The sequence below is a fragment of the Populus trichocarpa genome, chromosome 1 (genome assembly GCF_000002775.5).
Source record: "Populus trichocarpa isolate Nisqually-1 chromosome 1, P.trichocarpa_v4.1, whole genome shotgun sequence".
Classification (NCBI taxonomy): Eukaryota; Viridiplantae; Streptophyta; class Magnoliopsida; order Malpighiales; family Salicaceae; genus Populus; species Populus trichocarpa.
In genome coordinates, this window is record NC_037285.2 from 2,861,916 (window position 1) to 2,886,531 (window position 24,616).

Here is a 24,616-nt window from a genome sequence, read left to right on the forward strand (position 1 = left end):
ACGATTCTTCCAGGTAGCAATCTTTTGTCGTTCCAAAAGGGTATGGAATGCTGATGTTTCCACAGTGATCTTGACAACCAGGCTTTGCTATAGGTGCAACTGCTCTTGCTAACTGAAATAAGGTGGGCAACGGTAGGAGAATGATTGGAGACAAGAAATATTTGTAGGCCATTTTCATTTCTCGTATTGTTTCGGAGTTCAACACAGTTCAAGACTTTATAGGCATGTTCTAGGCTTTCTAGTTTAATCTAGCAGGAGGACAAGTGGATTCAATTGTCTGGATTAGAAATAGACATGGGTACTAGTTTAATTGGACACAATGTGCCTAGCTAGCAGGACTTCCTCAAAGTACTGTATGTTTGTGAGAGAGTAGAATTAAAATTAACAGTTTGGTGAAGGATTGGTGGAGAGTAGAAGGTGAGAAAAATCGACATGAGAAGGGTAATAAAGTTTCCTATATATTTGAGTATTTTTCAAAAATAATTTGTTCTGGGGATTTACTAGATAAAATAATTATTATTTGAATTTTTTATAGAAGATTTGGAGATTATATTAATTTCTCAAGGGGACTTTAATTATTTGTGATGAATTTGCATAACAAATAATATAAGAGCTAATAATGGAATGGGAATATTTAAGATCGAGCTAGCTGTAAAAAAAATATTATAATTGTTCGTTTAATATGAAAAGAGGGTATTTTTATTAGATAATAATATAAATCATATATTGAGATTTCACCTAACAGCTTAAACTTTTGGGTTAAATTGATTTTTTCACATAGTATAAGAGTCTTGATAACTAAGCAGTTTTGAGTTCAAATCTCATCATCCTTATCTATTTAATAAAAAATAAATAAAGCATAAGGTAGTGTGCGTTCATGCAAGTTTCAAGTTTAAATTGTTTTCACTTGAGGGGTATGTTAGAGAATAATATAAATCATATCTTGAGATCTCACCTAATAATTTAAATTTTTTAGTTGAATTGGTTCTTTAATCATTTTTCCTCATTAGTTGAATAACTAATACACAACAAATTAATTAAATATTTAAGAGAGGAAAAAAGGTCAGACAAGAAATATTATCTCTCTTGTGATCATTGAATAGTCAAATGAGGGGAGTTCATCATCAAAAACAAGAAGAAACATCCGAGAAGTTTCTCTGAAGCACAAGTAAACTTCAAAAACTCAATCCAAGCTCGAAAAAGAATTAAAAATGTCTAATAACATAGATCCAAGCTCCTAATTATTCAACTATGAAATCTTTAATAACTTTAGACAATTTGACTGTTATCTTAAGAGTCGACACCAAACCACCCTCAAATATTTTAAGATTACACAAATATTCAACAGTTTGAAAAACTTGACAAAAACTTATTTTTTTAGAAAACAATATTAAGAAATATATTTGTATCCAAAATACATTTAATAATTTTAAAATATATATTCCTTCAGTAGCAAGGAAGATTTTAAAATGTTACATGTGTTATAGAGTTTATAATTTTATTTTTCTAAAACACCACTATATATACTTGTAATCTTTCAATGTAAAATAAAAAATTTATGGATATAAATTTTTTATCAACCAAAGATTTTTTAGAATTAATCTTTTATTTATTTAGAATTGATTTTAGTTATATAAATATTTCATGTTTAAAAAGAGAACATTATCAAACAAAATATTAATTCAAAATGTGAGTGAATTCCATTTTTAATTTGATATTAACCATTTCAAAAACAAATCTGTCCATTAGAAATTAGATTAGCAAAGAAAGAAAGCAACGAATTATAATAAATAAATAACTTTCCAAGCAGCTTCTGGCAGTGAAAACTTTTGCGCTGAATTTGTCACTGAAGAGACAAATATGCAGTTTGACTCTTCTCTATGTATGTGATATGCATGGTAATAACCTTATTAGTTAATAATTATTCAGTCTTATCATTCCATCAATAAATTAATCTATTTTGACATGGAAAAAATCTTTAAATATTCTCCTGCAATTAACTGTATCAATATTGCAGATCATACAGTCAATGAACAAATTATTTAATTTTGGTGTTTGAGGAAAGCAGCTTTATAGTACCGAATCAACTGATGACCAATTCATAACGATGATACTGTAAAGATATCAACGGTCCTAATGATGCTAAGTATCAGAAGATTAGCAATTAATATAGTTAGCATTCTATTAGTAGTGTTTGTTAGTAAAACAGAATCTGTTAGCATTATATTGAGTGTAAAAGAAAGCATATTCTCCGTGTAGTACCTTTCCAATACTGCATATATAAAGTGAGAAATAATAATGTAAAAAGTAAAGCAAAAACAACAGTATAACAGTGCATAAATTTCGTCTTCTGCTTCTCTGTACAAACAGAACCTCTGTTCTTCTTCCTTTATACTCTTTATTCTTTCTTCATTTCTGTTTCATCTTTATATCAATATTATCTGTCTATCAGATACAACAAGATTTAAAAATTAAACTTGACAAATTGATAATGATGACTTAAAATTAAAGACTAATAAATTTTGAATTTGTGTGTTTTATGTAAAATTAAGCAGCTAAAGCCTGGCCTAAGTATCTTTTAATTTGTTCTCTCTAGTTTAGTGCATTTTTATAGTTTTGATATTTAAAAAAGAAAAAAATATTAATTCATTAACACGTCGCTAAAACAGCGTTTGATACTATCTCAAGATAAAAAAAGATGGACATAGTTGGGATAAAAGAGACAAGTTTTATATTTTTCTTGAATCGGTCTCAATCTAGATTTTTTTTCTCTATCACGAGAATCTAGCCACTCTTTCAAACTAGGGACCAATAAATAAGAAAAATAAAGTTTAGGATTGAAATTAAATTTAATAAATGTGATATAATTGGTCATTAATTTGGGTGTATAAGGGTGTGGTAAAAAAAAAGAAGAGGGACTAAAAAAATCATCTAATTTAAAAAAGGGTGCATATTATTGGATTATTGGATGAATTATTTTTTTATAAATGATATTAAATTTGACATGATTAATTTTTTTTATTTAAATGAAACAAAATTTAATAACTATTATTGAAACTAAAATATAATCTTTCAACTTTCGGATTTAGAGAGTAACTTTTGCTGGGAGTGGGGTGAGATAGAGAAAATCAAAGGAGTGATAAAATCACACGGAGAGATCATAAATAGTACTACCACAAGGCACAAAATACTAATTATTATACATGTTATTTTATTAGTTTCAGAACGTCTGATGAGGGGAAATACAATGAGAAAATCTTAAAATTGTCTAAAACTCATGCAAATCAAATGAACATAAATCTCATGGATGGACTTAATCACCATGTTTCGTGAGAAATCAATGGCTGGACATCCAAAGATGGAGCCGTGCCATTTCTAAATCGCCAATTGTTACTGAAGTAGTAGGTCCAGCAATTTCCCATACGTTGGGAACTTCATCCCTGATGTTTTCGTGAGAAAGAGGCCGCATGCATCGATAGTGTCACGGCCTCATCATGCATGCTCCACCAAGTTACCCTGCTCATCTTTTCCAATCCTTATATTTTTTTAAATAAAATTGATCTCTCGACCCTTAATTTTTTACACCAATATTTTTTTACCCCTGCTCTTATAAAGAGAGGACATCTGTTGTTGTAACCTATTTTTGGGTATCCCTACAAATAAAATAAGTAAAAACAATATATATATATATATATATAACCAAAACAGTTTCGCCTCTCTCTCCCCGTATGCTGCTCCCAAAACCCAAAACCCCATGGATAGAAAATAGTGCAGGCATGCCCTGCAAAGCCACGCCCATTGGAGACCTCACCCGGTGTCCCCTGCTCCCCACGCGCAACAGCAGCACGCTCCCCTCTAGCCTATAAATACTGCTCTCAACACCAGCAGTAGGAGGGGGAGGATTTTTTTTTGTTAGGGACGATCGAAAAGCTTATAATTTGAAAAGTTAGGAGACTAAAGTTTACATTTAGCCTTAATTTTAGCATAACCATCTTTTTTTGTTGTGTTTTTTTATTTTAGTCTCCTATCTTTGAAGCTTGCCTTCTTTAATAAATGTACTATAATTGGTTATCAATTTGGGCCTATAAAGGTGCAATAAAAAAGAAAAGAAGAGGGACTAAAAAAAATCATCGTGACTATCCACAATGATTTATTTCTTGGTGAATAGTGGCGCGAGAAAAATATCTTCCCCATACTTTTTAGAGGATTACTTCATATACCTTTCAATACCGTTGTTGCCACTAAATATACAAAAGGAATCCTCCACAAAAGGAATGATCAAGTGCTCTTTAACCTGATTATTTGAGGTCTAATTTAAAAAAGGTACAGTTTATTGTATCATTGGATCAAGATATTATTTCATTATTCTTTGTTTTTTTTTTAAAAAAAAAAACTTGGTGTTGATCTTGCTGAGTTAGATTAAATTTGACAGGATTAATATCTTTTTTTGTTTAAATTAAAACCTGAGCCAAATTAGACCAAATTTAAAAACTATGACTGAAACTAAAATATCATCTTTCAACTTTCGGATTTACAGTAACTTTTGTTGGAAGTACTGGGGTGAGATAGAGAAAATCAAAGGAGTGATAAAATCACACGGAGAGATCATAAATTAATAGAACCACCACAAGGCACAAAATACTAATTATACATGTTGTTCGATTAGTTGAGGAACGTCTGATGAAGGGAAATACAACGAGAAAATTATAAAATTGTCTAAAACTCATGCAAATCAAATGAACATAAATGTCGTGGATGTCCTTAATCACCATGTTTCGTGAGAAATCAATGGTTGGACATCCAAAGATGGAGCCGTGCCATTTCTAAAATCGCCAATTGTTACTGAAGTAGGAGGCCCAGCAATTTCCCATACGTTGGGAACTTCATCCCAGATGTTTTCAAGTTCTTTACTACATTGTTGTGGATGAAGAGCTCCTTTTGACAGCCGAATCTGCTCCAACTCTATCGCGACTTCTCTCATTGTTGGCCGTTTCCTTCCAATCAAGTTCAAGCATCTTCTTGCAAGATTAGCGACTGCGATAACTTCTTCTTCACGGTCCTGCCCCATAAGTCGTTCATCAAGAATATCAAATATCTTGTTCTCTTCCACCAAAAGAATAAAATGAGTGGCTAAACTTCCCCTTTCTTCTGACCTTTCATAAGAAATTGGTTTTTGCCCACTCAAGAGCTCTGCAAGAACAACACCAAAACTGTAGACGTCACTTTTTCCGGTAAATTGGCTAGACTGGAAGTACTCTGGGTCAAAGTATCCAAAAGTGCCTTGAACATGAGTGGTTAGATGAGTTTGATCAATGGCGATCGATCTTGAAGTTCCGAAATCTGATACTTTTGCTCTGAACTTCTCATCTAACAGTATATTTGTAGACTTAATATCACGGTGATAAACCGGAATGGTTGCTGCGGAATGAAGATAAGAAAGTGCCCTAGCAACTTCAGTAGCAATCCTTAGTCGCATTTCCCATGAAAACTGGAACTCCTCCTTCTGGTCATGAATATACTCAAAGAGATTTCCATTGGGAATGAATTCATAGACTAGTAGAGGAACCTCCGTCTCTAAACAACAACCTAGCAACTTGACCACATTTCTGTGATTGAGTTGTGAAAGGATGACGACCTCATTGATAAATTCTTCCGACTTTTCTTCATCCATCATTTTGGATTTTTTAACAGCAACGATCATTCCATCTGCTAGCATTCCTTTATAAACAGTTCCTTGGCCACCTTGACCAAGTATTCTATTATCATTAAAACGATCGGTTGCCTTTTCCAACTCCTTAGAAGTAAATATTTTTGTTTTCTGAATGCTTCCATCACTTGAGGATAATTGTTGCTGCAGCAATAAACCACCATTTTGTTTGAAGAACTTCTTCTTCAGTTCAATGTTCTTCCTTTTTTTTACAAGTTTATATAACCGCCAAATACCAACAAGCAGCAACAACAATCCAGTGGCCGCACCTAGAACTGCCATTGCTCGCAAGAGGAAAAAAAAATAAAAAAAATAGTTAGATACATACATACGTATTATTATTGAACAACAATCTATGTCAACAAGGTGGTTAATTAAATCTTTTTTGGGTTGAGGTAACCTTCTGCCGTATATTTTTTTTTATATACTTTTGTTTTTAATTCTTATATTCATATATGTTATTGTATATTCACAAAAAAAAAAAACCATGCAAACAATTTAAAATTTTCTCATATAAGTGGAAAAGCGTAATTATAGATAATTGTACATTAAGTATCCAGTTCTTGTCTATATTTAATTAATTAAAAAAGAAAGAAAAAAAAGGTGAAATTAAAAAGAACAGAATTATATCGTATGCTATGATTTACAGGAGAACCAAGGGTACTTAGAGAAGGGTAAAGATGTAAATTAATAATTAAGAAAGTACTATATCGTCATTGCCTCATTCTATCCATTTTGGGGAGATAAAAATGGCAGTCATGGACGAGAATTAATTTTCTCGTAGCTCCCATTCCATTCTCTCAGACAAGGGAAAATATATAATTTCTACTGTCTTCCAAACACAATTTATCCTCTAAACCAATGTTTCAGGTTCCTATGAATTACGAAGGAAAAAAGAATTAAGAGACAGGAACTTACTCAAGAAAGTGATCTTAGCTTTGTCGAGCTCGCACTTGTACCCACCCGGTACATTCACACATTTTGTCATCCCCGAACACCAATTTCCATTGGGATTTTTGCACTCATCGATATCTGATTCAGGAAATCCAATGAGTGAGTATGTTCATGTGATTGGAGCCATCCAAAAGTAGAATGATATTGCATGGTGAATTTATGCTTCAACTCTATTCTATTAAGTCGAGCTTCTGACTGCTGTGTAAGCTTCAGTACTACATTATTTTTTTAAAAAAGAAAAGATTAAATCACATTAAGCGTGTTCGAATCATACCAGTGCATCCATCAGGAAGATACGGATTGCCATCATAGCCCAGGTTGCAACTACAAGTAGTTGAATTGGAATACAATGTTAATGTACTCAAACCCCACCTACCAGAAACTAATTGTACAGGGGGGCTGCAATTCTTTGCATCAGAATTCTCCACACCGATGTCATCACTATACATAAACCAATCCAGGAATACTGGGACATGCTGCATATCTTGCACCGCCTCGGGACTTTTTATGTTGTCCAGGGACCATCCTCGGTCTACTATAAAAGCTACCTTGCATTGATTTCTTCCTTGATCATTAGGGTCCTCTGTGGTCCCCAAACTCGCGCTGAACACCTGGAGATTCGAGGGAATTCTAGTCTGGCAGCAATTGTTACCAGAACAGTACCTCTTTTCTTCACCTGTTGTACTAGAACTAGTCAAATTATTAGCACCGCAAGTTGACGTGCACCCAACAATTTCTGGCTCAATTCGGTTCAATAAAGCACGATTGTTGCAGCCCATTGCGATGAAGATATTTAACGAAGAGAAGACGAAAGGACTTCCAGTCATATTAAAGGCTAAGTTGGCACCTCTACCAGAACAGCCGGAGGAAATTATTGGACTGTTTACTCGAACCCTACTGTTCCCTAATGAAATCTTCAAGACCTCCATGTTGATTCTGCTTAAGAAAGCCCTGCTGGGAGAATCCGCAGTTGTTTTGTTGCAATCAACTGAGAACCAGTCATTCATGGAACAACCTGTTCCTATTCCAAATGGAAAAGGGATGCTGATGTTTCCACAAGTGTCTGCACAATTAGGCTTCGCTATAATTAGTGCTGATACAGTTGCTATTTCAGGAACTAGAAATAGCAGGAAAAAAATTAGAGAGACACTACGAGGAATCATGCCTTCCCTTCTATTGCAGATTTAGATGCTGCTGGAGATCAATAATGGAAGGAGAGAGAGAGAGAGGGGAAAGATCTTTCTTTGCTCCCTCTTTTTGTAAGAAAAAAAATACTAATTGAGACAGAGAAGACTACCTTAAAAGAGTAAACGAACTGTCCAAATCATTTGAAGCAAATTCAAAGAAAAGTTCTCTCTCAATCTATCTATATATATATAATATGGTGGCCTTCCATATTTTTAATTTGAGTATTCGTAGGATTTAGAGAGCTAGGATGTTTCTTTCCAACTACCAAGCTTTGATTAATAATGTATAAATTCCACTAGACTATAAATTAAGACTCTCAAATTAAAGACGATTAGTCTAAAACTAAAGAGAAGAAACAGTAGGCTTTGAACCACTTAAATGTGTTGGGACTCAGAATAGAGAAATTAAAGATAGAAAGGTAGCGTGTAGACGAGATGCTATGAATAAAACGGGGGAAGAAAAGTCGTTTCTCTAGAGTGCATGCCAAGATCTTATTATAATGTGGAATATCTAGAAATAGTAGATAAGTACTACTTACAATGAACATATCTTTTGAAAATAATAATCCATTATAACTCTTAAATTAAAGCTTATATATTTCAAGTTTTGTCCGTTGATTAAATCAATTTTTTTTATAGAAATTCTATATCATGGAGAAACTTAACCGAAATTTCCAATGTGAAATCTCAAACTTAAGTTATTGGACTGAGTGTTTCTATGTGGACCCTAATCCTCATATTTTTCTCTCCTCCTTTGTTACAGCAGAAGTTGACATCGAACGACATTATTCTGTGACAAATTAATCTAAAAACTATTGACTTGCAAAATCAGCATAATTTACACCCACATGATGAAGCATATTACATGTTTATATGTTTAATTCACATCAAAATAGTAACAAGGGAAAAGAAAAACAGAGACAGACACACATGTGTTTTAAAGCGATTCGGCAAACTTTATTTTTATTATACAATAACAACGGGAAAACCCAATCATCTAAACCACCATGTTTTAATAATTATTAGTGGTTCACATGAGATGATGGAGTCCTGCCACTGTCAAAATCACCCGTAATTGATGTCGAAACTGCATCCCAGTCATTGCTTGCGTCATTCATGAGGTTTTTTTTTTGCTTGTTGAATATTTGGCTCTTTTTGAGACAGTCCAATTATCCTCTCCAACTCTGATGTGAAATCTCCCATTCAAGGTCGACTTTTCCCATTCAAATTCAAGCATCTTTTTGCAATGTCAGCAACAAAGGTCGACCTCTGAGAATATCAAAGAGTTTATTATTTTTCCTCAATATTATGGAATCCCTATATTTAGATAGCTTAAAAAAACTATGAAATCCAATATGAAAAAAAAAACTAATATAAAAAGATCAAATTAAAAAACAAATCAAGGAATCTAAAAAACAAAAGAGCTAAATCTCTTCCATGATTATACAATTCAGTCCATGATATTTGCAAGAAAAGAGGTCTGCTATTCAAATCCGGTCACAATAGCTTTAATTTTTTTATTTTATTTTATTTTATTAAATCAAACATTAATCGAGATTCAATTTAATTTCCCGACACCGTGGCATCCAACACTAAGCCCTTTTAGGTTACAACCCTAAATTATAGAGAAACTTGCATGTAGGGAAGAATATGATATTTTTCTAAAAAAATTAATTTAATATTCAATAATTTGATGGGAAAAAATAACACAATGATAGTTTATATAAAGACAAAAACTGACTAAACCAAAAAGTCCAAAGCAAAGTAGAAGAAGTAATTAAAATTCTAAATAAACTGGAAAAAATAATTAAAATAGCAAAAACAACATCTTCAATGCAATGACCCGACATTGAATAATCATGTGCGTGTAAATTTTATTCTACACTAGTACCTATATACACAATGACAAGTTAGTACAGGTTGACTAGAGATAATTTTTTGTTTTTTTATTAATTTTTTTCAATTTAATCCTTCAATATTAGGTTGATTGAGAATTTTAGTTTATAATTTTTTTATTTTCTTTTTATGAGGTTATCATATTCTCATGACCCGAGTCATAGAATAGCCGAGTTGCCTCGATTTTTTTTGTTTTTTTTAATTTTTTCTCTTTTAATTTCATCCTTCAATATTAGATTGATTGAGAATTAGGTTTTATAATATATTTCGGTTTGTTTTCTATAAGGTTAACCCGGTCTCATGACTTAGGTCACAAGTTTAGTCTGTTAACTTGGGTTGATTCATGTGGTTTTTTCGTGTTCTTTTTTTAATTGATTTTCTTTTAATTTTGTCCTTCAATATTGAGTTGATTGAGAATTGAACATCATAATTTGTTTCAATTGATTTTTTTTCAATTTCATCTTTCAATATGGGTTTGATTGAGAATTGAGTTTAATAATTTTTTTATTTGCTTTCTATAAGGTCATTAAAGTCTCATAATTTAGGTTGAAGATTTAGTAGGTTAATCTGATTTGATCCGAGTAAATCAGAGTCGATTCGAGTAAATCCAGGCAAATCCAATATATTGTCGTCTTAATATTTAAAAAAAGATATCATCTTGATTTTTTTAGTCAAACTATATTTTTTACCGGTTGTTCGAGTTGTATTTGAACATGTAAAATTGACTATGTCACATTGGATCAACCTCCACATAACATTTTTTTTTCTCTAGAAAACATGTTGACAGCACCTGAATATTTTTTTATGTTCAACAAAAATTTGATACGACCCGCAGCGTAACGTGAACAATTATCCAAAAAAACTAGAATAATTACTAATTTATTCTTTTACTTGTTACAGCTTGAAAATATTAATTATTAACCTATGCATCAAGTTTAATTACATGACATAGTATAGTGGTGGCACCTACCCGGTATTCCATTAGTGTGAGCTCCCTCAACTGCTAGATCAACGTTGGACATCTCTCTTGATTTTCAAGGATACATCCCCAATTAGTATCCCAAATCATTTTAACTCATTGTTTATACTTATTCAATCACATCATCATTCTTTTCATAGTATTAATTGTATCTCAAATTACAATTTTATATTTTTCATTATTAACTTCTCAATCAAAATTTAGTTAGTACACAAAACCTTTTAAATTGCAAACTTTCAAACAATTTCTAAGCATAATTAAATCATTAAAACACCAATATTTACACAATTTTTTTCCTTCCATCATTTCACATTCAACCTACATAATCCCATATCTAGAAATTCAATTCATCAAGAATCATAATCATGATCAAACATAATTTTATCATCATACTATTCAAGTTTAAGAATCACATCATCTTTTTACCCTCAAAATCACACAATTTAGCCAAAATTACACATTTACACCATTTCAACATATTGCAGCAATAACTAACTTCCTAACAATCCACATCACAACATTCCATATCATTTTAAAATATCAAAATTACACAGTTTAATCAAGTTTTCACATTCCTGTAAAATCCCTACTATGGCCGCCCACTTATGGTCCCAAATTTCAAAAAAATAGTTTTTAATATCTTTAATTTAATCCTTAACCATGTTATCTAACTCAAAATTAACCAATAACTACACTATATCACCTTTCCAAACACAAACACGCATAAACCCTAAATTTTTAAATTTGAAAATTAACATAAGAAAGTGCATTTAGAGTAATAGAAACAACTTACCACAATCAATTAACCCAAATTGTTAATCCCTTTGCCAGAAATCCCAAGAATTTCTCTTTTCTCCTCCAATTTTGCAACTTTCTCTCTATTTTTCTATGTTCCCAACCTCTCAAACCCTTTTTTTCTCAATCAATTTTTTTATAGCAATTACCCGCTCATGTACACTCTATAATGCCAATTTGGTGAGAGAAAACAAGAATTTCTTTTGAAATTTCTCCTCTCCCCTTTTTTGAAGCGAAACTGGCGGCATTGTAGGAGAAAGAAGGTAAATTTTTTTATTTACAACAATCCCACTATTTTAAGTATCCTACATGTTATTTCCATCAAATCCTTGGCCGTCAGTAATTTTTCACAAGCATATTTATTCTTTTAATTGTCGAAGGTTTTACACTAATTACCATGAATTTTCACCCCTAGTCATGACAAAATTTCTTTTTAATTTATTATTTTTCACTTGGGAATTGCGTTGTTTAACACGGGGTTTACATTCTATGCCTAATATGAAGGCCTTTCGGATCTTAACTAATTACAGTAAGCTAATCCTTCTATAAAACTTGGCTTATTGAATATTCTGATCAAATTTAATGATCGAATCTAAAATTATAATTGTTTTCGTTAAATTGTGTGTTTGACGACTCTGGAATTCTTCATTAGCTTTGTCTTGTTTATCCGATTTATAAACATCTCCACGACATATCGCACGTCAATAAAAGATTTATCTCATTTTATAGACACACACACACATAAAGGTTTGATCCCATAAATTCTACCATGGAGAAATTTAACCGAAATCTCAAACATAAGAATTTGAACCGACAGAAGGTGACATCGACTACATTATTCTTTGAACATGTACAAATTAATTTCAAAACTATTGACTTGCAAATTAATCAGCATAACGTCCGCCCCGAGGATAAAGCAATTTGCATGTTTTTTTTGTATAATTTTTTTTTTTTGATAGTAATCGAGAATATTATAAATAAGGCATTCCTATTAAGAAGATGAGGGTTGCTAAGGAAGATTACATAGGGAATTAAAAAATATAAAGAGAGCGAGGAATCTATGTGTGTGTGTCTATAAATTCACATCAAAATAGGAACAAGGGAAAAGAAAAACAGAGACGCGTATATGTTTTCAGCGATTGATATGTCTTGTAAAATCAGCACGCTGTAATATTTATCTGTGGTTCACCATCGGATGATGGAGTCCTGCCAGTATCAAAATCACCGGTGATTGATGTCGAAACTGCATCCCAATCATTGCTTGCATCATCCATGGTGTTTTCTGATATTTTACAGTTCTCTTGAATATTTAGCAATTTTTGAGACAATCCAATTATCCTCTCCAACTCTGATGTGACTTCTCGCATTGTAGGTCGATTTTTCCCATTCAAATTCAAGCATCTTTTCGCAAGATTAGCAACAGAGATAACTTCTTCATTCTGACAGCCCTCCTTAACTCTAGCATCAAGAACATCACACAGTCTATTGTCTTCCATCAACATAATAAAATGCGTGGCTAAACTTCTAGTCTCTGTCTGACTTACAGAAAATATCGGTTTTTGTCCACTTATGAGCTCAACCAGAACCACTCCAAAGCTATAAACATCACTTTTTTCTGTAAATTGACTAGACTGGAAGTACTCGGGATCTAAGTAGCCAAAAGTACCTTGCACGAGAGTGGTCAAATGAGTTTGATCGATGGATATAGATCTTGAAGATCCAAAATCAGATACTTTTGCTCTATATTTCTCATCTAGCAGTATATTTGTAGACTTGATGTCACGGTGATAAATTGGAATGGATGTCGCCGAGTGTAGATAGGAAAGTGCTCCAGCAACTTCAATGGCAATCTGTAATCGCATCTCCCAAGATAACAAGAAATCTTCGTTTTGATCATGGATATACTTGTAAAGATTTCCATTGGGAATGAACTCATAGACTAGCAACGGAACTTCAGTCTCCAAGCAACAACCGAGCAACTTAACCACATTCCTATGGTTAATTTGTGAAAGAACGACGACCTCATTGATAAATTCTTCAAGCTTTCCTTCATCAACGACCATGGACTTCTTAACAGCAACAATCCTTCCATCTGCTAACATCCCTTTATAAACTGTGCCTTGACCACCTTGACCGAGTATTCTATTCACATTAAAACGATCAGTGGCTACTTCCAACTCCTTTGAACTGTATATTTTTGTTTTTTGAACCCAACCTTCAGCAGCAAGTAATTCCTGCTGTAACAATAGCCCACCATTTCGTTTGAAGAATTTCTTTTTGAGCTCAATCTTTTTCCATTTCTTTACAAGTTTATATAACCACCAAATGCCCATCAGCAATGACAATGCTAAGACAACTGCGCCTATAACTGCATTATTTACAACAACGAAGAAAAAGTTAATTTGTTGACATGTGCAATCATCAGCATATATATATATATGTGACTACTGAATAGCAACAAGCTAGATTTAGTAGCTAGTATTTTATACATTTAATCTTTTGGCTCACTCTAAATGATGACAAGTGCTTAACATTTTAGTGTAATCCAAGAGCTTCTTCTCTGTTTTAATACAAAAGAGGTTCCATTAAAACAACAACAACAAAATTTACTGAGTCCAATGTTTCCTAGGGGGTGTACAGGGTGCCATACCCCTATTTACCATCTTAGTAAGGAAAACAACAAGAAAAACGACAGCAAGAAAGTAGAAGAAGAAGAGAAGAAATCATAGACTTACCTATCAAGGCTATATAAAGTTTATTGATCTCGCAATTGAAATACCCCCGTGTATTTACACATTTAAGTAACCCTCGGCACGAATGCTTCGATTCTTTACATTCATCCACATCTAATCAAATAATAAGAGCAAAAATCCAAAACGAATAAGATGATTATCCAATGTTAGGACAGAAATCACTAACAAAATTAGCAAGCCACCATTCCCATAGCAAAATCATCATTTTCTCAACAAACAAAATGCTGTCATCACTCATATTTTTGGAGGAAAAAAGTATTTACCTATGCATCCAAGGTAAGGGATGCCCTCATAGCCCCCATCACACTCGCATTCGGATCCAAAAGATCGATTGTAATATCCTCTGCAATACACGGGATCATCATCATTCCAACTCATTGTCCAACCAAGCTCTGCTGGAACATAATCTCTATATTGCAATGTGAATGGATCGCTGATATTCGATTCGAACCATGTCTGGTTCACCAAGAAGGCCAGCTTGCATCCTTCTCTATCTTGATTATCATCTGTAGCTTCTAATTTTGGATTGAAAACCTGAAGGAATGATGGGGGTGAAGCCTGACAGAATTTTTTACTCTTTACGTCACTGCAGGTAGACACACAACCGATGAGTTTTGGCGTGATTCCGGTCATTAAAGCTTGAGTATTACAACCTACTGCGATAAATACATTATCGTTTCTGGAGAAGACAAAAGGAGTTCCAGTCAAATTCAGAGGCACACCATCTTCCCTGCCAGTACAGTTCGAGGATATTATTGGACTTTTGACAGTAACAGTGGCTCTTTCAGCTGAAATATTCAGCAACTCCATGTTGATTCGACTTATAAAAGCTCTAGCAGGGTTGACAGTTGCATTGCATTCTATGGCGAACCATTCGTTCATGTAGCAATCTTTTCGTATTCCGAAGGGGTATGGAATGCTGATGTCTCCACAACGATCTGGACAACCGGACCTTGCAATCGGTGCTGCTGTTGCTGCTATTTGAAACATTAGCATCATCAACATCAATTGAAACACCAATTTCCAAACCATTTCCCCCCTTTTTTTTTCTTTTCTTTTTGAAAGTTTTGATTCCAAATCGCTCCTAAATAAGTTCATATATCCCTGTAAAGCAAGAATTGAGATGTTTCTTTGTACCTTCTTGGTGACTCACCGGGTCAAACCAGCTAGTATAATTAAAGAATAAACACTGGTGGAAAGTAGATTTTCAGTAGCATGTAGTTGAAAAGTCGTCCAGTTACTTGGTCTCCGGAGATCGGTTCAAATTGAATTTTTCAAGGAAGTAATGAATATAAAATTTGTGTTCAGTACTGTAAGCTAGTCAATTGTACAGTTCGGAGAGTTACTAGTCAATTTTCATATGGTTTTGATTATTTTTTTTATTTTGTTTACAAATGAGAGATTCGAGCTTGAAATTTTTAGAAAAAATAAACACTTCCATCAGCTGAGTTACAGTAAAACTCTTTCAAGTTTATTTTTTTGACCATTGGTTTATTTTTTTTCTTTGTTCAGCTGCTGCAAAGAAGAAGAGAACAAAGATTGCAATTGTTTTCGAAGTCGAAACGAGATAAATTCCAGAATCATAGAAATTTAAAACTTCAAGAAGATGGTTATCTTTTGGAAATCGAATTCCTATGCGTTGAAGGATTTTTCTTGTTAATTGAAATTAAGACCATTTAGACAATATAATCCAATTGAAAGACTTTGTAGCAGCTTTGAGATCCACCAATATTCCAAATAAAACACTTGTCATTAGAAAATAGAGGGTGCAAGGACAGTAATCAACCACTTGAAAAGTCTAGCACTTGTATCGTTGCTGGAAAAAAAATTAGGGTTCCAGGAATGGTTGCTTCTCTGTTTGGCCTATGGAGCGTCCTTGGGCTTAACACAAGGGGACGCAGTCTACTGTGTTAACTATGGGCCCTATGCTTCGTAGGAGGTTTCAGGGTACCAGTACCCCTATTCACCGATTTTGGTAACGAGAAAACAAGAAGAAGAAGATGAAATCAGAGGCTTGCCTATCATGGCTATAGAGAGTGTATTGATCTCGCTATCTATTCGACCCGCCCAATTCTTGACCTGGGCTAGGCTGAGTTATGAGCCAGATGGGATATGATGACTATGGTATTAACCATGAGCCCAAAGCTTTCAAGGAGGTTTACAGGGTGCCCGTACCCCTTACCAGAACAACGACAAGAAGAAAGAAGAAGAAGTCAGAGACTTACCTCTAATGGCTATATAAAGTTTATTGATCTCGTAATTGAATAACCCCGTGCATCCAAGTTCAAGGTGAAGGTTGCCCTCATAGCTCCCAAGGCACGAACATTCGGATCGAAAAGATTGATTGTAGCATGCATGCGCTGCAATACAATAGTGCCCTCTGTGTTTTCATCAATTAATTCAGCAAAATTGCTCTTATTGTCTGCATTTGAGCCATATGAATACTTTTGATTGTTTGAATTGATCCTTGTTATGGTAAAGATTGTTAAATAATCTCAAAGAGATCAGTCAAAAACCTAACTCAAACAACTAATGAGCCTCCAATCCAAGAATGAGTGTGGGATTTGCCGTTTCAGCTTTTAAGCCTAAAAGCTGATTCAAACCCCGTAACAAAATACCGGTTGTAAGGTCCCGAAAGTTGGTTTCTTTTCCCTCGTATTATTTGCAGCCTTCATTTCAGCAATTTCCTTATCTGAACATTTTTTTTTAAAAAAAAACCACCATTAACAGTAACAGCCATGTACACTACTGTCATTAACTTAATTGCATCCACAAGTGGTCTTTAGAGAAGCATGCATTCCTGTCCATTGACAAAGTAAAAGTTTCATATCCTAGACTACTTTTAACTCTTTAAGCCACGATGTGTGTAGGGGGCAAGGATCAGGCTTCCCTTCAGAAACCGCCTTCTCGGAGAGAGAATAGAACCAGCCATTCCTCCATTTAAACTGCAAGAAGTTAACTTTCAAGTGAGAAGCAGATTGCAATTTTATTTTATTCTTGCAGTAGATGTGCTACAAAATAAGGTAAACTTTATCCTCCCTTAACCCTCTTCTATTAGGTCCAAGTAGGCTCAAGTCTCTTAACCAACATATATTTATCAAACTAGTTCGAATCCACCAACTCCATCAAAATTGATAAAGTTGTGCTAAATGCTTAAAAGCTAAGGTTAACAAAAACTTGTACCTCCTTAACAGCTGTCGGGAAGTGGGCAACAGCACGTGCATAGGCACATAATCTTTCCTCGATAGCTTCTTCAAATACTATTCCTTTTTCTGCAGCTGCTGCAGAAGCAAGTTCTGTAATAAGGCTAGACACCTGGAAACACAAGTGTCAGTATCAATCAGATCTATTCATTTTAGAGATTTTATTGTGCACAAACAAATTCAAGAACTTAACAATCATAATCTTGTGAAGCAAAGGTCTGCAAAAGGAGAGGAGGCTTAGCGAAGGGCTGAAAGGAAAGAGCTCTTTGCCAAGTTGATGGAGCATGACTTGCTAAGATATGCACACCACATAGAAAACAGAAAATCATGTGCAAGAAATACCTAGTTTCACAATTACATCATCCAATTGATTTATATCTTAAAGTCCACAAAGCATAAAGAAGTAGCACTAATAGGGAATGGGATTTACTAAATAGCATCAAGTAGAAAGCGGATTAGCTGCAATCAAATGAAAGCATTAAAGAAATAAATAATGAATGAAACAAATTAAATCACCCAAGTATAAACTATAAACACTAGCGAAAGATACGCAGTAACTCAAACTCTGATGCTTTAAATAGACTCCATTGTCAAAGATAGCTTTACCTCATAGCGGAATTCTTTCTCCACGACACCAACAGTTGCCCCTGGATGACGAGCTCCAACAAGCATGAATGCTGAGATCCAGATCAGCTTCTCTAACATTTGCTTCTGAAAAGCTTCCTTGTCAAGAAGCTGATTGCAACGATGAATAAAAATGTAAAAATGCCACACTAATATCAGAATGTGAATTCCACAATTCTGAATGTAAAGGGGAAAGAGGGAACGTTAGACTAAGTTTGAACACTGAAAAAAAGAGAAATAACCCAGAAAACCCACCCCATCAAAGTGCCGACCTTGCCTTTCATGTAAGATATCTTTGATTACAGAGTTAAACCTGAAGATCTTACCTTTTTGTGTCAACCTCCAATCCCTGTGTTTTTTAGATTTTAATGAATTCCCTTATAATGGTTTCAATCAGATGAAGATTAAGAACACTTTCTTTACCTTACAGGACAGCCCTCCAGCATGCAATCTAGCAGCTACTGCAGATGCCCATTTTCCATATGCTGCAGTCAGTCCTTCAGGATTGGTATCAGTCTTTCCATCAGTAGGATGTTCTCCAAGCTTTGATACAGCAAAATATGCCAGCACTTGGTCTGCATCACCAAGACCTTTACTTTGAAACCATGGCTCCAGCATCCCATTCTGGAAAAAAACCAAATCTGCTAGACTGTCAGCATCCACCCAATCATTCACTGCCATTTATCAGATGCCATAAAATGCATAGCAAAGATTACAAAATCCAAAGTTTCAGATCAAATAAATTCCATAATAGCATAATCCAACGACATTGATGAAGAAAACACTGAAATTTTGTCACTCAACTGTTTTTTCTTTTTTTTAGATCAAAATTTAAGCAATTCAAAAGGCATAAGACATATTAAACTTCCAATTCAATCAAACAAAACAATCCTATATACAATTCGATTCAATGAGAGCATACAATATTATAATTCAATCAACAAAACTAAAAGCAAAAACAACACATATTAAACTTCCAACTCAATCAAACAAAACAATCATAAATACCATTCGGTTCAATTAGAGCATACAATATTATAATTCAATCAACGAAACTAAAAGCAAAAACAATTTGCACTGTGACCATTTTTATAAAAGCAAAACAGTAACATATAATCAGGTATTGATACCGCTCCATCTAGCCTTGGGCGTAGCTTCTAGAACAGCATCAAGATCATCATTTCTTGTACAAACCAAAATGGGACCCTCAAAATCAAGCGGCACCGGTTCTCCTCTCTTCACAAGCAAATCCTGACCACTACCCATTTCTTGTAAGGCCCTTCCCACCCTTCCAGCACCAACAATCACGGCTGGGGTCACCTTGGCAGCATTTGGGGCTGTGGCCATAGCTAAAGTTTGAGTCTTTTGAGTCCTGCTAATGATTTCGGTGCTAAAAAAATTGAACTTTGAATTGGGTATAATGAGAGAAGAGTTATAGAGAGTAGTGCTAGTAATGAGTGTGTGGGGGGCCACGTGTTTTGGTGATAATGGTGGGTTTGTTAGCAGTGCAAGAGAGGGATGGGGATTGTGTTGGGCCATGGTGACTGCCCGCTAATATCGAAGGCACAAAGTGACAACATGGAGGCGATCACCACTCAATTTCTAGTTATATATCCAAAAAGAAACACGTGTGGGTCTTCTGATTTTATTTTATTTTTCTGTTCTTTTTTTTTTTCTTACAGGTCACAACCTCAGTTTATATTGATATACAGTTTTTTATGATCCATTTTAAAAATATGTATATTTTAATTCATCTGTGGACAAGTTTTCCTTATCTAAATTAATGCGTTTATAAGGTATTTTTTGGGCATAATTCTCTTGGAATAAAAAAGATTGACGTGAGAGGTCTTGAATCTATATTTAATGGCATAGTTATAAATAATCCTAAGCTAGGGTTAACTTGGGGTAGGGATGGTTTTTCATAGAAAAAATATCAACCTCAATTGATTTAATTTTTTTATATTATTTTGGAAAAGAATATGAGTAAAATATCTAACGGGTTTTTAGTTAGTTTTATTTCAAGTCACAAATCAATCTTGATTTTTTATTGGATTAGACTATATTAATTTCTTATCGTATTTATTTTTTAACCCCAATCAGTCCATATTGATTTTTTATTTAGTAGAACGCCAGGATTTTCCTTGAATGCACCGAAAGTGCACATTTTATCTGCTCTTTTTCTTCTTCTTCTTCTTCTTTATTGTCATGTATACACCTTTTTATTCCCCTGCGTGTCATGGAGGATTTCTCAGGTTCTAAAATGTTAATTAATTTATCAATTGGAGCTTTGATTGCCGGTGGAAAATAATTAATGCTTTAAAAATAATTGATTGCTTAGCTTAAATATCCGAGTGGTCTTTTATTTTCATACATTTGTAGCTTTTTCTGACATGTATGTTATTCATGATCACTGATTAAAAAATAGCTCAAATGAATGACAAATTGACAAATTTAGATTATTTTTAAAATATAGAGAGAGAAGTAGCAAAGATAGGTAGATTATATTCCATAGAGGTGGTATATGATTTTGTAGAAATTTTATTTTAGATAAAACTAGTTTATTGTTTGCGTAGTCCCAGTGAATCATACTAAAAAACAATTTAATATAAAAAAATATTTATGTTGCAAGGAATTTTCTAATACTGTTATTAAATCTAGCCTATCAATTTAATCTTGAAACCACTTGATATGATTTTTTACTTGATTAAAGTTTCAAATTAAATTATATAAAAATTATTTTCATATAAGTTCAAAGATAATCAGGATAATTAATAAAAAAATATAGTTTAACTAAAAAATATATTTTAATATATATTTTTTTAAAAAATATTAAAACATTAACATATTAGATTAATTTGTGTTTATGACTGAAGCTGCTAAATTTATGATTTAAATTACAAACTCTTATAATTATATTTTTAAAAATTATTTTTTTGTGTTGATGTGACCCATTCAAACTGAAAAATACAAAAAATATCCCAGATGACATGTATGAATATGACCCCAACCAAGAATCTTTGAATTCCATTAACAGGTGAGTGGCATCTTCCATAGTTTCCCCACAAATGGAGCAGAAATGTTAGAAAAATTTTGTATTGCACGTTTCCTAACATGAGATTTGCAAATTAAGCGCCTTTTCGTAGCGATTCTTGTTGGATTCTAGTTGTTGTTTATATAGGTGTAAAACCCGGATCAATAGATTTATCAAAAAAAAAAAAAAACTCGGGATTCAGAGCTTCATCTGGCTAGATTTTTAATTGAATCAAGTATAACACTTACTTGATAATTCTTATCCAAGAGAATAATGTTTGCAATGTTATCATAGCATAGGAATGGCCAAATCATCGATCATTGTCAAAGCAAATGAAAAGTCAGTGATTTGCAGGTAAAAAGGAGAAGAAAAGGTTTGCACACTATTAAAGCACGAAGTAATCAAGCATTTTTCATTCAATCATCTTGAAAGTTGAAGCCAACAAAGCAGTGACACACACACAAGACAAAGATCAGTAGCCATCAAGCTACAGCAGCAAATGAAATCCTACAGAGGATTTTGAGGAACCCTTTGCTGTTTTATTAATTTACAGCAAACACCATCATACATACATGGACTGACCACCTGTTTTATTATAGCACACAATAACTGCTTTGTTGGAGCCATGCCCAAGTTTTCTCATTTGCAAGAGCATGGATCACAGGTGCAGCTTGATCCACACTTGCAGCCATTCTCAGCACCAAAGTTCATCTCAGACCTCTCATAGAACCTGCAGCAGCAGCAGCAGCATCAGTAGCAAATCAGTTAAATTCCTTCTTATCTGGAGCTAGTTACAGTATTTCAACTGTGCGACACTTACATGTGAACTGGTGCTAAACCTGCAATGATTGTCTCAGTTGTGGTGCTTTCTGAGATACCTAAGTCAGGGTACATGCCACATCTGCCAAGGAAATCACAGAAACAGAAAGGTAGATGTCAGACTATAGTCTCCAGAAGAGAAAGGAAATAAATAAAATAAGAAATCAAGTAACTAATATGCTCCATGGCTGGATATCGATGTTTCTAGGCAAAAGGTTTTAAAGAAAAGAAACAGCAATTACTTGCAGCCACTGCCGCACTTGCAGTCAGATCCACAGCTGCAACCTGATCCAGACATCTTCTATAGGAAAAACAGGATAAAGGGCTACTTGGAAAATGAATTTGCTGAAGCTAAATCAACTCGGGATGATTGAATATCAGGTCTGGCATGCTATTTATAGTGTAGTTCATGAAAAAGAGGGTTGATATCCACCATACATGTGGTTAGATCCTAGGGTGATAGCGTCTGCAATATTAGGGTTAAACAAGAGTGGACAATGGACTTGTCATTGAAATTATAAAGTAATTAGAATCGGCACAAAACAAGACAGGATTAAAAAAATAACAATGTAGATAAACGCTAAGCTTGTACGTTAACTAATGAAAGAAGAAATTGACATTTTTTTTGTTCTTGAACCACTGTCATATATCGCCTTAGATAGATTGTGTAAAATGATTCTTGTGGATCACCAGACCTTGATTTTTTTTTTTTTAAGAAAAAGGGGGGTTCTCGTTCATAAAGCCATATAAAGATTAATTATGAAAACCTAGAAAGATTCATAGGTACTCCACTACTACTTGTAAATATAAAATGAAAAATAAATGGGTTCTTGTTCATAAAACAGTGTAACGACTAATTATCAAAGTATAAAGGCTTCTTGGATACTCCACTACTTTTATAAGCTACCCCCGGTATTTCTTTTTGCACTAGAAAAAGAATATCTGATATTTTTCTTTTTGCACTAGAAAAAGAATAAGGTCTAGGAAATTCAACTAGCCAATGAATAAGATTTTCGGATTGAATAATCGGTTAATTAATTGGTCCTAACAATCTCATTCATTTTTCCTAACCAAGGTGGTTTGTGACTAGTACCTACAAAAAGTTTCTTTTGGTGGAGATAAGAACTTTTCGACGCTTAAATGAGTATTTTTTTTAGAGAGAGAAAAATACAATAATATTCTAGATAGAAATGCTCTAAAAATATATATGCAGTAGAAAATGAAGATTGTGCACTTTTGTTTTGAAGGTTTCAAAGTATATTTATAGCTCATGAGTCTTGTCTTTTTGTGAAGAGGAGGGCTTGTAGTGTAATTACGCTGATAGTATTTAATGAAGGATAAATATCTCTTACATTTGTATTAATGTTTGATGAGAATATGGTGGGTCCTTGGATGACTTTTATACACTAAAAAGGTGTAATCTTACCCTAATAACATTTAATGAGTGATAAATATCACTTGCATCTATACTAATGTTCGATGAGAATATGTTGGGTCCTTTAAGGACTTTTATACACCTAAAAGGTGTATAGAGATTAGGGTCCAAGATGTCAAATGCAGCTAAACCCATGGAGACTGAGTTCTTCTCGAGGTTAGACCCAAAGGAGGATGGTCATTTCCTTGAGCATGCCCAAGGAAAGATGGTCGTTACCTTGGATTTGGCTAACTATTAAGTCCAAGTGCCTTGAGTTTGGCATGTTTGTTAGTCTCACATTGTCTTGAACTTGGCTGTCTGCCAAGTACAAGTGTGTTGGACTTAGCAGACTGTCAAGTTCAAGTGCCTTGGGTTTAACATGTTTGTTAGACATACATTACTTTGCACTTGGCTGACTATCAAGTCCAAGTGCCTTAGATCTAGCATGTTTATAAGACTCACGTTACCTTGGACTTGGCAGACTGCCAAGTCCAAATGCTTTGGATCTGGTATTTTTGTCAGATCCACGTTACATTGGACTTGGCTAACTCCCAAGTCCAAATATCTTGGGTCTAGTATTTTTTTCCAGACCCACATTACCTTATTCCCTTGGGTGTGCCAAGGGAGGATGGTCATTCTCTTAGACGTTCCAATGGAGGATGTGCATTCTCACGAGCATGTTAGGAGCTTGGCTTACTACCAAGCCTAGCATGCCCGTGGCTTGGCACACTGCTAAACCCAAAAGCGTCTAAGTTGTGGTTGGCGCCAGACCCAACGTACCGGGGCTTGGCACACTATCAAGCTCCTACTAGAGACATGCTAATTCCCTTGGGCATGCCCAAGAGAGGAGGGTCATAAAGGTTTTTTAGGTCCATTAAAAATAAGTTTATCAAAATCCAAGTTATGGGATAAACTTTTGGTTGCCAATGGGTCAATATTGAAACCTCCCGACCCGTCTACATACCTAGTCCATGTTCCAAATCAAATTGTTTTGAAGTTGTCATGACATGACATAACATAGTCAACTTAACAAGTTTAAAAGCAAGTCAAATAATTGATAAAAATGTGTTTTAGGTTATATATAAATTCCAATGTTACATAAATGTTTTTAAAAAAATAGGGGAAATTACCCCTGACATTATAGTTTGGTCGAAATCTAAACAGTAATACCATCAAATGAAAGTTCTCCTAATTAATGTTTTACTTTTTTTTCGAATAAGAATATTGTAGGAATTTTTTTTTTAATAATATTAG

At 33.9% G+C, this 24,616-nt stretch overlaps 5 protein-coding genes across 18 annotated transcripts in view; 1 reads left to right on the forward strand and 4 right to left on the reverse strand.

The window, feature by feature from the left end:
• LOC112326133 (wall-associated receptor kinase-like 22) overlaps positions 1-24,616 on the reverse strand; it is a 129,057-nt gene that overhangs the window by 85,776 nt on the left and 18,665 nt on the right. For 2 of the 7 annotated variants that reach the window (XM_052455279.1, XM_052455277.1), the window contains exon 2: positions 7,585-7,676. The exons of the other annotated variants lie outside the window; for them this stretch is intronic. In XM_052455279.1, coding sequence (XP_052311239.1) covers positions 7,585-7,676 — 92 coding nt within the window. The remainder of the gene's footprint in view (positions 1-7,584; positions 7,677-24,616) is intronic. 7 annotated transcript variants of the gene reach the window in all.
• The window catches only part of LOC7476788 (wall-associated receptor kinase-like 22), a 151,579-nt gene that overhangs the window by 51,931 nt on the left and 75,032 nt on the right, over positions 1-24,616 (reverse strand). The gene's annotated exons all lie outside the window — the stretch shown is intronic.
• Positions 1-24,616, forward strand: part of LOC112324893 (probable CCR4-associated factor 1 homolog 11) — a 41,003-nt gene that overhangs the window by 2,370 nt on the left and 14,017 nt on the right. The window lies entirely within an intron of this gene.
• LOC112328040 (wall-associated receptor kinase-like 22) overlaps positions 12,621-24,616 on the reverse strand; it is a 97,246-nt gene continuing 85,250 nt past the window's right edge. The window contains exons 1-7 of one of the 8 annotated variants that reach the window (XM_052455243.1): positions 19,229-19,663; positions 18,522-18,739; positions 18,081-18,209; positions 17,455-17,586; positions 14,535-15,375; positions 14,254-14,364; positions 12,648-13,886 (exon numbers count right to left, since the gene is read on the reverse strand). In XM_052455243.1, the coding sequence (XP_052311203.1) occupies positions 12,676-13,886; positions 14,254-14,364; positions 14,535-15,375; positions 17,455-17,586; positions 18,081-18,209; positions 18,522-18,739; positions 19,229-19,637 (3,051 nt within the window). In that variant the 5' untranslated portion in view covers positions 19,638-19,663 and the 3' untranslated portion in view covers positions 12,648-12,675. The other 7 variants (XM_052455244.1, XM_052455256.1, XR_008059937.1 and 4 more) reach the window with 7 other exon arrangements.
• Positions 21,515-22,416, reverse strand: LOC18094380 (metallothionein-like protein type 2). Its single transcript, XM_006368616.3, has 3 exons — positions 22,191-22,416; positions 21,950-22,030; positions 21,515-21,859 (listed from the first exon to the last, which is right to left on the reverse strand). Exons 1-3 carry the CDS (start codon positions 22,244-22,246, stop codon positions 21,769-21,771), a joined length of 228 nt encoding a protein of 75 aa, XP_006368678.2. The 5' UTR covers positions 22,247-22,416; the 3' UTR covers positions 21,515-21,768.

Excerpts from the sequence above, each read along its gene's own strand:
- LOC18094380 (XM_006368616.3), bottom strand. The coding sequence starts at position 22,246 with ATGTCTGGATCAGGTTGCAGCTGTGGATCTGACTGCAAGTGCGGCAGT. Across the intron at positions 22,031-22,190 it reads AAGTGCGGCAGTGGCTGCAA|ATGTGGCATGTACCCTGACT; the intron begins GTAATTGCTGTT and ends TTTCCTTGGCAG. Across the intron at positions 21,860-21,949 it reads GGTTTAGCACCAGTTCACAT|GTTCTATGAGAGGTCTGAGA; the intron begins GTAAGTGTCGCA and ends CTGCTGCTGCAG.